At 39.6% G+C, this 12,676-nt stretch overlaps 1 protein-coding gene across 1 annotated transcript; it reads right to left on the minus strand.

Moving 5' to 3' along the window:
* Positions 1-5,103: 5,103 nt before the first annotated feature.
* On the minus strand, positions 5,104-10,542 carry LOC127315361 (polyadenylate-binding protein 5-like). Its single transcript, XM_051345856.1, has 6 exons — positions 10,285-10,542; positions 7,844-8,616; positions 7,697-7,774; positions 7,501-7,590; positions 6,401-6,592; positions 5,104-5,453 (listed from the first exon to the last, which is right to left on the minus strand). Exons 1-6 carry the CDS (start codon positions 10,520-10,522, stop codon positions 5,124-5,126), a joined length of 1,701 nt encoding a protein of 566 aa, XP_051201816.1. The 5' UTR covers positions 10,523-10,542; the 3' UTR covers positions 5,104-5,123.
* Between the last annotated feature and the right edge of the window lie 2,134 nt (positions 10,543-12,676).

Raw genomic sequence — 12,676 nt, forward strand, 5'->3', positions numbered from 1 at the left:
TAGGGAGATCATACGCACCCGGGAATCGACTTGAGTTTCACCTTCCACTTCAGGTACCAACATATATACCTCTGCATCTATTATGATCGGAGGGAATAATTAATTTCAATATTTCTCAACCAACGATATCTATCTCTTAGCATGCATACGACAGCAGATTGAATGCAAAGGATGAGAAGACTGCAAAAGGATAAGAGAAGACACGCACCGTCCTCCCGCGAGTGGAAATTGACGTAACCGTAGCACAATGAACTGTGGGCGATGTCATGGCATATGCAAAGAGACATGACGGGCGCGACCTGGCAGAAGATGGAGTATAGCTACCCCTCCGCGACAGGGAAACGATGTCATGATCAGGGCCAGGAGTTAACAGCTTGGCGTTGCCGCGGGTGTTTTCCTACCGGCGGAGCTATACTGGGTACTCTGGAACTTGGGTTGAGAATAGGGTGTGTCTATATCCCAAGTCTCAGTCAACTCAGAAAAGTGTAACTACAGTTTAAAGAAAAGTGTAACTCGGTCCAGTTACACATTTCTGGCATAAAAGTGCAATTACACTTTTTAATTTAAAATGTAACTCAAACATTTTTTGTAAGTGATTTAGATTTAAGAAATTCTCAGTTGACTGAGACATAGCAAAACCGTTGAGAATATCCTCAAGAACCTGCAGTACTGAGTACTCAATCCAGGTCCAGGGCGGGTGGAATGCATTTTTTGCATTGATGCATCTTCACTGTGTGTTCTATGACAGGCCTTTGCAGAGCGAAAACACATTTGCAATAACCAAGAACATCAAACAAAAGTACAACTCGACAGGAATGCCATCAATTTAGATCAAACCAGGAACACTTAATTACTCTCCAACCATCAATAAGAGTCTACTATGAAGAATGAATAAGCCAAGAATAAGCATATGGGGTACTGGAGTTAGGGATGGTGATATTTTGTGGGGCTTATTTCAGTGCCAGTTTGTGTGTGAGTGTGTTGCTTTTATAGAATGTGCTGAGACATATATCCAAGTGGTGTTGCCAGTATTGTGCTTGACTGATATTTGTATGGGTACAGCCATGGTTTCTAGTGATTTTGTGTCTGTTAAGGGTGGTTTTGTCAGTATGATTTATTGTCAACGGTTTTTGTCTTTGAGGTAGCTGTGGGCTGATATTATGTGTCAGCTTTGGCATACTTTCTTTGTTATGTGGTCTATTAATGAGCATATTATCTAAGAGAAAGTGGAGAATTCTATGTTGGAATGTGAGAGGTATCAATGCTGAAAATAGACAGAGGCAAGTACGAGCAAAAATTGAGGAAAGTGAATGTGACATTATATGTTTACAAGAAACAAAATGTGAGAGCTTTGATTGGAGAGCTATTCGAAAATTCTGTCCAAAACATTTTGATTGCTTTGTGTGTGCTCCTTCGGTGGGTGCATCAGGGGGGATTTTGGTGCTTTGAACTCTGCTATTTTTTCAGGAGTTTTGGTGCAAACAAAGAAATATGGCATTATTATCAACTTCACCTCTATGCACAATAATGAAATATGGACTATGGGGTGTGTTTATGGGCCTTGTCAGGGTGTGGAGAGAGATAACTTTGTTTCCTGGCTATATAACTTGCAAATACCTCCCGAAGCAAATTGGTTGATGCTTGGAGATTTCAATTTTATGCGCTCGCAAGATAATAGAAATAAGCCTGGAGGGGACATTCATGATATGTTTCTGTTTAATGTAATCATTGGTCATTTAGGGCTGTTGGAACGTCCAATAAAAGGACGTGCATATACATGGTCAAACATGCAAAAAGACCCATTATTAGAGCAATTGGACTGGTTCTTTACTAGTGCAAATTGGATTTCCTCTTTTCCTAATAATATGGTGATTCCCTTAGCCAAGAATGGGCCTGATCATGTGCCATGTGTTGTCAACATTGACACAAACATTCCAAAAGCTAAGATTTTTCGATTTGATAATTATTGGGTGGATATGCCTGGGTTCTTGGAATGTGTTACCAATTCTTAGGCAAAGGAATCAAGCAAAAAGTACAGCTCAGCCAAAATGGCTGATAAGCTAAAGATGCTGAGGTATGAACTAAAAAAGTGGCACGTGAGTTTGGCCAAATTAAAAGCTCTGATACAAAAATGCAATGAAGTGATCTTGGCTTTGGACACTTTGGAAGAATTGAGGCCTCTTTACAGAGTGGAATTTAGTTTTAGAAATGTTGTCAAATCACACTTGGATGAGTTGTTATTGGCTGAATGCAATTACTAGAGAAAGAGATGTACTATCAGGTGGATCAAACAAGGGGAAGATAACACTAAGTTTTTCCATGCAATGGCAACTGAAAGGTATAGGAGAAATACCATAGCTATGTTGATTAATGAGGAGGGTAATGAAATAAGTGATCATGACACAATGGCTGGAATGCTTTGGACTGAATACAAAAATAGAATGGGATGCTCCCAAGGTATCTCTATGCAGTTTGATCTTGAGAGAATTTTGCAGAAGGGAGAAGATTTGGATGAGCTTACCAAACCTTTTGAGCAAAAGGAGATGGATGAGGTTATAAAAGAAATGCCAGTGGATAGAGCTCCTGGGCCAGATGGATTTAATGGGCTGTTTTTGAAGAAATGTTGGCACATAGTGAAGGAAGATTTTTATAAATTGGCAGCAGACTTTCATAATGAATCACTTCAATTGAGAAATATTAATGGTTCATATATTACCCTGGTACCAAAGAAACAAGTGGCTGTCAGGGTTAATGATTTTCGTCCTATTTCTTTGACAAATGTGTGTGTTAAATTTTTGACAAAACTGGCTGCCAATCGTTTGCAAGGAAAGATTTTGGGTTGTATTCACAAAAACCAGTATGGTTTTTTAAGGAACAGATCTATTCAGGATTGTTTAGCATGGTCCTTAGAATATCTTTACCTGTGTCAGATCTCAAAACGGCCAATTGTCATCTTGAAACTAGATTTTGCGAAGGCTTTTGATACAATAGAGCATGAGGCTATTTTGAAAGTTATGGAATTTAAAGGGTTCAATAGGAAGTGGATAAATTGGGCCAAAGCCATCATGTCTTCGGGTACCTCTTCCATCTTGCTGAATGGAATACCAGGGAAACAATTTGAATGAAGACGAGGGGTTCGCCAAGGTGATCCAATATCGCCTTTGTTTTACATTTTTGGATCTGATTTACTTCAGTCAGCAGTTAATGATATGGTGCTTCAAGGAACCCTGTTTAGACCTATTGAAACAAGTGATGAGGATTTCCCAATAGTGCAGTATGCGGACGATACACTGTTAATTCTGCCTGCTGATGAGGTACAGTTGTTAGCACTCAAGGAAACTTTGCAGAAATTCTCAACCTCCACTGGCTTGAAGATAAATTATGAAAAATCATATATGCTGCCCATTAATGTGCGTGATGATAGAATTCAGCAGTTATCCATATCTTTTGGATGTCAGGTAGGCAAAATGCCTTTCACATATCTTGGCTTACCCTTGGGAACAACAAAACCGACAATCACAGAATTATCGCCATTGGTTTGTCGATTAGAAAGAAAGTTGACAGCCACTTCTAGTTTTCTTTCCCGGGGGCTCGACTACAGTTGATAAATTCTGCTCTGGCATCCATGCCTCTACACTTCCTCTATTCTTTGCAATTGCCAGTGGGATTAACTAAACAATTGGACAGAATACTGAGACAATGTTTGTGGAGAGATAAGGAAGGGGAACCTAAGCAGTTTGAGAATTTGGAGCTACCTGCAGATAAAATGGCAGCCGCATGATTATATGCAGAAAGTGTTAGATCAGGCCAGAAGAAGTTTTGGGCATCCTTTCTTTATGGAAGTAATGATGATTGCTTGTTGGAACATATGGATAATCAGAAATGAGAAGTGCTCTTTCACTAAGTGGAAAAGTAAATTCATCCAGGATATCACTCTGCTGCAATATAGAACTAAAGCAAAGCATAGGGATAGTCTTCTTGCTTGGATTAAGTCTCTACCTTGGAGGCATTGATCTGCTTTCTTCTTTTTTCAGTTTTCTTTAGTTTTCTTTAGTTTTTCAGTTTTGTATATACTGTAAACTTCTTTTTTCTAAATAAATAAAATTATGTTGTGGGGCTATGCCTCACAGTCCAGGGTCAAAAAAAATACTTGGAAAAATGTTTTTATGTTAGAGAGATCATACGCACCCGGGAGCCGAATTGAGTTTCACCTTCCACTTCAGGTACCAAGATATATATCTTTGCATCTATTATGATCGGAGGGAATAATTAATTTCAATATTTCTCAACCAACGATATCTATCTCTTAGCATGCATACGATAGCAGATTGAATGCAAAGGATGAGAAGACTGCAAAAGGATAAGAGAAGACGCGCACCGTCCTCCCGCGAGTGGAAATTGACGTAACCGTAGCACAATGAACTGTGGGCGATGTCATGGCAGATGCAAAGAGACATGACGGGCGCGACCTGGCAGAAGATGGAGTATAGCTACCCCTCCGCGACAGGGAAACTATGTCATGATCAGGGCCAGGAGTGAACAGCTTGGCGTTGCCGCGGGTGTTTTCCTACCGGCGGAGCTATACTGGGTACTCTGGAACTTGGGTTGAGAATAGGGTGTGTCTATATCTCAAGTCTCAGTCAACTCAGAAAAGTGTAACTACAGTTTAAAGAAAAGTGTAACTCGGTCCAGTTACACATTTCTGGCATAAAAGTGCAATTACACTTTTTAATAGAAAAATGTAACTCAAACATTTTTTGTAAGTGATTTAGACTTAAGAAATTCTCAGTTGACTGAGACATAGCAAAACCGTTGAGAATATCCTCAAGAACCTGCAGTACTGAGTACTCAATCCAGGTCCAGTGCGGGTGGAATGCATTTTTTCAATTGATGCATCTTCACTGTGTGTTCTATGACAGGCCTTTGCAGAGAGAAAACACATTTGCAATAACCAAGAACAGCAAACAAAAGTACAACTCGACAGAAATGCCATCAATTTATATCAAACCAGGAACACTTAATTACTCTCCAACCATCAATAAGAGTGCATCCTAACATGTATAAAACTTAAAAGTAACTCAGCTTTGACATCAATCAGACCAAACCATCAATTATATCATTTCTCAAGCATTGGATGGCAAAGGCGCGGAAGCGAGTTCAGCAGAGTCGTCAGAAACACTCGAGGGCGACGGTGCAGAATCGAGGTCGGTAGTGTCGTGTGAAGCATTCGAGGATGACAGTGCGGAAGCAAGGTCAGCAGCATCACCGAATTCTTCTACTTTCCTTTGTTGCAGAGCTTCTATTGCTTGTGAAATCTTAACACGGAGATCACTCGCAGACTCTATCAGGTGCAGGACCTCAGTCTTCTCCATCTCAAGTAGCATCCCAGTTACCTTTGCAGCAAATTCAGGCTCCACTTGTTCAACCAACGAGTACAACTTCTCGCCCAGAATCTAAAAAACAAAAAAAAGTTCAAACTAAAAATCCACCCTTCATTAACATAAATGGTAACTACGAGCACGACATTAAATGTATAGCTAACTGCCCGCGCGATTGCCGCGAAATAATAGGAATATATGTATTTCTCTATAGAAAGATCTTGTTATACATCTTCCCTTCATGCAACTACTTCTCCACCCCTTGTAATGCGTTTGTTGAGAAAAAACACATATTGTTTTTTTCCCATAAAGACGCAATTGATATCGACACCCAATATAACAGAAGAAATATTGTAGGGCACCGTGCCACGAACACCACCATCACCAACAACACCTTAGTGCAGAAAAAGAAAAGATACAGACTACATATTCTAGGAAGTATTTTAGCATTGCTAGCAAATCGTTCACGCATTATAATTTACATGTCAGCTGACATCGACGATATCTCAGTTGGACATTGGCCTGTCTCGTTGCCCGTCAGATCTCTCTTCTTCATCTTGCCTCTTCACGATGAAATGTTTAGCCGAAGCATCCAAAGTTGTCAATTAAGCAAGTTGACGAGATCTGATAGCACTAAGGTGGCACGACCCTAGCAGCCTGCACCCGGCAATCAGGATGGGTCTATATCGGACCTTAAGTTGTAACGTATGATTTCTTAACTGGATCTTTTCTGATCGGAATAGGCTAGCTGGTTTTTCTACGATCGCTAGCCGGGAGACCGGGCGCGTATCTGATCGGTACTGCTGGCTGGTTTTTTGCTATCGCTACGCACAAGACCCCGCGCGGGACACGACGTAACCTTTTTTTCCCAATCGCTAGAGATCAGGTGATGCGAGGTAGGACGTACGACGTACGACCGATTGCCGGTTAATAGTAAAGATAGTTGTTCAATGAGCACACTCTAATATAGTGTGAAAGATGGCACCTTACAAGCATGAAAAGTAGAGTTAAATTGTCCTCACCTCATGTTGTTTCTCTGCATCAACAGAAGCTAGAGCGTTGTTGTTGTTTGCAATATATGGAGAAGGGACAGTAATATCAGTTTGTGTGAAGCCATGGGCTACAATGGAAGTCGAGAGACGTAGGGGAACCATCGCAGCCGTTGCAGCTCCATTCATGTATGTGACGTCTTGATTGAAAATTGGGTGAACCATCTGCATAGTAAAATCACAAAAAGTCAAGTGAAGTGACTATTTGGTGCTAAAATCTGAACTTAGCTAGATACATCCATTATCAAACATCATGTGTGTTCAGGATTAAAACTAGTAATACATGTTAAAGGACCATTTATTCACATGAATACCTGTTGTTGTTGTTGATGTATTTCTCGACCCACTCCACGCCAAGCACCCACCCTATCGCCATGATGCATTGGCCTCGGTATGTTGTGTGACATCATGACGTTAGGGACCAATCCAAGGAATAAATTTTGTCTTGGATATTGTTGATATCCAAAACTTGGAAAGTGTGGTGGCAACACGCCATGCGTCCCTGGAACGGAGTATTGATGGCCAGCAATATTTCGTGGTATTGCGGGTATTACGACTCCAGTGTTTTGAGGACGAGCAAAGTGTGCCTGTCAACAATGTGATCAACATACAAACATATTGTTTGTCTCTCTAGAGTTCTCAACAAAAAGATGGGATATAAGCATTTTAAGCACCTATATGATTCTACAAATAGTAGCAGATTCAATGTCTAGATATTTAGTGACAAAGGCATTACGAGAACTGGTTGTCATTTCCTAACTTTATTTTGACATTAAATACAAGAAAAATTACATGATAAAATAAATATTTACTAACTCCTTGTATGTTTTTCTTCGCTTGAGGTAAACCATTTGCACCCGAACAGTTTAATCTATTTGATCAATTTATGCATAAAAAGGAATGGATAATGACTTTGAGACAACAACTACACAAGGACCCACGACAATGTTACACCAGAGATAAGAACAAATGGTTCACTAAATGTAAAATTACCAAGTCGGATCAAACAAACGACTCACTAGTTAGTAGGCAAAATACTATCATACAGAAGTCAGTTGTGAACTAAGATTTACCTGTAGTATTGCTCTTCTTTCCTCCTTCCGTTGAGCCACACAAATGTACAAACGTTTTCTTCCAAACAACTTTCCATTCATTTCGTTAATCTATCATAGTAATTCAATACTATTATTTAATAATAAAAGATATTCACTCAAAAGAAAAAATACCATCATTCACAATAAATAGAGATTTATTATGTATTGAACTTACAGCTTTGTGTACAGATTCAACAGTTTTAAATGACACAAAGCCATAGCCCTTGCTCCTTCCGTGTGAATCTACCATAACCTAAAAAATGTAAACAACACTCTGAGCCATGATACCAAAAGAAGAACTAATAAATAAAGAGATAAATACCTTGCATGACCCTATCTCGCCAAAGTTTTCAAATAAGTTTCTCAGATGTACATCACCAATACTATCATCTAGATTCTTCATATACAAATTGAGGCCTTCAAACTGTTTGAATTTTTCATTTCTCTCACGCTCAAACTTGGCCTTCAACTCAGCTTGTCGTTCTTCCTTTTTCTGAGCTCTTCCAACATACATAATCAAATCATTGACCATCTTCCCATTAAGATTTTTAATAGCTTCAATGGCGCACTCTGATCTCTTATAGTTAACAAAGCCAAAACATCTAGAACTCCCATCAGCATCTCTCATGACTAGAACACTAGTAATTTCACCAAATGGTGCAAACTCTTGACGTAAGTTATCATCCGTGAATTCTTTCGGAATGTTCTTTATGTACACATTTGTAAACATGCCCACTTGAATGTTTTGCCTCTCTTGACGCCGGATGAAGAGACTAACAAAAATTTGTTTGCCATTGACCACTGTGCCATTCAAACCGTTGATGGCATCCATAGCAGATTTCTCATTTGTGAATTGAACAAAACCATATCCTTTTGATTGACCATTTAAATAAGTGGCCACTTTACTTGAAAGAATGGTGCCAAAGCTAGAAAACATGTCGTTCAAGCCCTTGTTGTCAATGTTTACCTCAAGATTTTTGATGAACACATTTGCCATTCCATTTCTTCGTAGTGTTGGGTCCCTATTTGAGAACATAACCCGGATAGAATTTCCATTGATAGGCGTAAAATTTAAATATTCCAATGCACGATTGGCTGCAGACAATCACATACCAAGTTGTAAGAGGTAATCAATTCTAATGTCAAGCTCACGTAACTACTAAACAATAGGGATGCATACATAATGCCCCATTTGTGTTACAAAAGAAAGGCGTGGTGTAGCATGATTTATATTATTATATATAATTAATAATGTAACAATATAGTGTATCATATATTTAAAATTACCGAATGTCCAACGACGAAGACAAAGAGTAAATACATATGAATTTGAATATTTTAACCAGAAAAATATCATGTTCATGAGGTGAACATGCAGCCTACCAAGTATAATAATATCATATTTGAATACATACTACACAAACTACATAGAACTCTTAAAGATTAACTTGAAAATGACGGTCTATATTTGGAGCCGTGCACTCATTGTAACAATCAGTATTAATTAAGTTGAAAATAAACTACATCAACGATTAAAAAAACAAAAAAATTATTATTGACTGCCACAAATAAGATAGATAATACCAAGAAGAGAAACATGCCATTTGGTTTACGAGAAAAAAGTAGAGAAAACACACTAGTGAGTTTCTAGTTGTGTTTTACAAATCTCACAATGATTCCATATTTGTTTCCAGAACCATTTCCATGTAAATTATTTTCAGATCAAGTACCCGAATCGGATTCGGATTCCGACAGTCGTGTCTATGTTCAGCCAACATTTCTACAACTAGTGGTGAAACTAGAAACTATCCACGGATTGTAACAACAAAGGTCCCCTAAAAAAATTACGACATATCAATCATATTATTTTCAAATGTGCGATATTCCGAAGCCACTCCACTATGATACTATTTGGAAGTTTATTCCTAATTTATTGCAGCCTAGACAGTAAATAAGTGCATGAAAATTTGAGCTTAATGATAAAAAATCTAGGTTCACGAGGTTTAGTCTACATGTATTGTACTCCCTCTATGCCAAATTTCATTTCGTGTCAGTTTTGGTCAAAGTAAAACTTTGTAGAGTACACACGTTACATTGTTAGTAACAACAATTTAACCCCAAAGATCCAAAAGGAAAACTATCTCTACAACTTTAGTAAATGAGATGCTTATGAAGCCATTCACTCACGGCAAATAAGAATGAATCTTAGCTAACTTGGAAATAAGCAACATGATATAATTGAACAAAAAACTACAATTGCTTGATTATGGCTAACTCCCAAATGTGGCACCATAAATAAGATATACAACAGTACAAAACCAAATATAGGAACATCTCACAGACTCACAGTACTATATATCGCGCCAAGTGAGTTCCTAGTTTTTTTTTCTTTTTCAAAATCATACGCTCCGACTCCGAGTCGGATTACAACCTCATTTCCATGTCATATTTTTTTCGTGTAAATGGTCACCGGATGGGATTTGGATTAAAACACTGGTGTTAGTACCCAATATGTATTAGTACATTCCCATCATAAAACTTCAAATTCTCATCTCCAATGTTCACAACAACAAAGCTGAACTTCTATAGAGGATGACCACAAGTTTTACGAACCTAGTATATATAGTAAGCAACCAGATCTAACAGAAAACATCCCCTAAAACATTACTCCAGCATACATGGAACAACAGATTGAACACAAACGCTTATACAAGAGATGTAAAGACACAGCTGTAAAAAAGGCTGTAAAGACAAGGCACGCACCGTCCTCCCGCAGGTGGAAATTGACGTAACCGTAACCCAATGACCTGCCGGCGATGTCGCGGCAGATGCGGAGAGAAACCACGGGCGCGACCTGGCTGAAGATGGAGTATAGCTGCCCCTCCGTGACACCCTTCTCAAGGTCACCCACGTACAGGGAGGCTGTCGAGCCTACCGCCGGCTCCGCCACACGTAGAGGAGATGGCGTCATGATCGGGACCAGGAGCGGATGGCGTGCCATTGCCGGCGGACGTTCGCCAACCGGAGGAGCCGGCAGATAGTACATTAGCTAGCTACTGCTCTGTCCGAAGCTCGAGCCTCTCCGATGATGCAGTACTGCGTTTGTTGACAGGCATCGTTCCGATCGCACCTCTATTTATTCTGCAAGGCTTTAACCAGATTTAATTGTTCTCTTATTATTTCCCTGGCCATATTAATGTCTGCCTTGTTATAAGAAGATTTTGAATTAATGCTTTGGGTGAGAAGATGCTTATCTACATACATAGTATTAATCACTGCAGGCGTTTTTTTTGAACGGGATTTTGTGTGTGTGAGCGGGATCAGTGTAGGCATGGACTGCAGAGGTCTCAGTTAAACCGAGTCCACCACGTTGCCATTATGGACCGATTGCTGATGCGAGGGTTGTTGGTGGTTTCTTGGAATTTAAATGTGTATAAACTATCAAATATGGATTCTAGTACTTGTCGTAATAGTACCCGCGGGTTCTTTCTGTGGAGCCTTCAAATGCAATATATCGCGGATTAGACAAGATACACACATTTATGATGTATCTATAGTTTTATACACTATTAATATTATGGATCCAAGGAGTAATAAATACTAAATATAGTATCCGCAAAATATATGCCAAACTGTAATCAAAAGAGATTATTTGAGGAGAATCAAAACTATTGATGCCACAGTGATATTTTTGCGGGTACTAAATTGACTAGAAAAATACATTGATGTAACCAATGAATTTACCATTAGAGTTTTATTGAAGGTTTTGACTAGTTCTTAGTCGATAATTCCGAGTCAGATGATGTTGTCTTATAAATTTGTACTAGATGAATAACTTTTAATGTGTAAACATTTTTTCTCACGTGCAACATAAAAATTCCAGTTGCAACTTCGCTTGCAGTTGCAGCATCACTTGCAACAAAAAAAATCTCATTTTCAACCCTACTTATAACTCATAGCACAAATCACGATACAAATCTGATGATCTAGAGTTGACTGAACTCTGAATTAATTCTCAGTCAACTTATGAATTAGTAGAATTTTTTATTAAAAAATAAAGTACGTGTTAATGAAATATACTAGTAACCCGTTCTAATGTATGGGTTACCAACTATTTCTCGATTAACCTAGACCTAGCCGCTTCCTCAATGTATACGCAAAAATGCGGGGGATGCACAAAAATCCATAATTTAGCCTCTCCCAAAAAAACAAGGGGTTTCTATTTTCGTGCCCTCAGATCCTTAGTTGTGCTCAGTTTTCCCCAGCCGCTTAGTTTTTCCTCAGTTTTGTCCAAGCCCTTGTCTGAAACCCTCACAAGGATCTCGGACGGGAGGAATCCCGTTTAGTTGACCGTTGGTTGGTGCTAGCAAGTGGGACCGTTGTTGGTTCCCCGCAGTGGACACGTTGAAAGAACATCTCTCACATTATGTTTTGTGTGTTTGATGTCAATATACGTGATACACTAATGTTTGTTTAAGTGGTACAGGGATTACATAGATATTTGTTCATGTGTGTTGGATTTGATCGTCTGTCAAAAGAAATCAGAAAAAGTTGGCCAGGCCGGATAATCCGGGCCGGATATTGTTGAAATATCCGGCCCCCTGATTTTGGCTAAGTCTCATGAGGAAAAGCAGCGCAGTATAGGGGCCGGATTTTTGCCCGGATATTGTCCCGGTATTGTACCAGGGCCGGAATATCCGGGCCGGATATTTTGGGAATATCCGGCCCCCTCGTTTTTGGCTAAGGACTGGAAGAAAAGCAAGTCTGGCATAGGGCCGGACATTTGGCCGGATAAAGTCACAGTTTTGTCCCGAAGGCCGGATTATCCGCGGGGCGGATTATCCGACCCTTACTTAGGCCGGAATATCCGGCCCCCCGAAAGCTGCAACGGCTCAATTTTGAGGGGAGGTATAAATACCCCCTTCTTCTACCTTGGTTGCTTGCTCAATCATTGCACAAGAAATCTGCCAAGCCACCTCCATTAGAGCCACCTCAAGAAACTCAAGATTTGCAAGATCTCCTTCCTCCCCCAACCAAAGCTCTTGATCTTTGGAGATTCAAAGGAGAAGACACCGATCTACATCCTCACCGAAGCGTTTGATAACCCACAAGTATAGGGGATCGCGGCAGTCTTCGAGGGAAGTAAAACCCAAAT

Source organism: Lolium perenne, chromosome 7 (genome assembly GCF_019359855.2).
Source record: "Lolium perenne isolate Kyuss_39 chromosome 7, Kyuss_2.0, whole genome shotgun sequence".
Lineage (NCBI taxonomy): Eukaryota > Viridiplantae > Streptophyta > Magnoliopsida > Poales > Poaceae > Lolium > Lolium perenne.

Coding starts and splice junctions, on each gene's coding strand:
- LOC127315361 (XM_051345856.1), bottom strand. CDS start 10,522: ATGGCACGCCATCCGCTCCTGGTCCCGATCATGACGCCATCTCCTCTA. Junction 6,593..7,500: donor AAAGAAGAGCAATACTACAG/GTAAATCTTAGT, acceptor TTTACTATGCAG/ATGGTTCACCCAATTTTCAA. Junction 5,454..6,400: donor ATGCAGAGAAACAACATGAG/GTGAGGACAATT, acceptor TTTGTTTTTTAG/ATTCTGGGCGAGAAGTTGTA.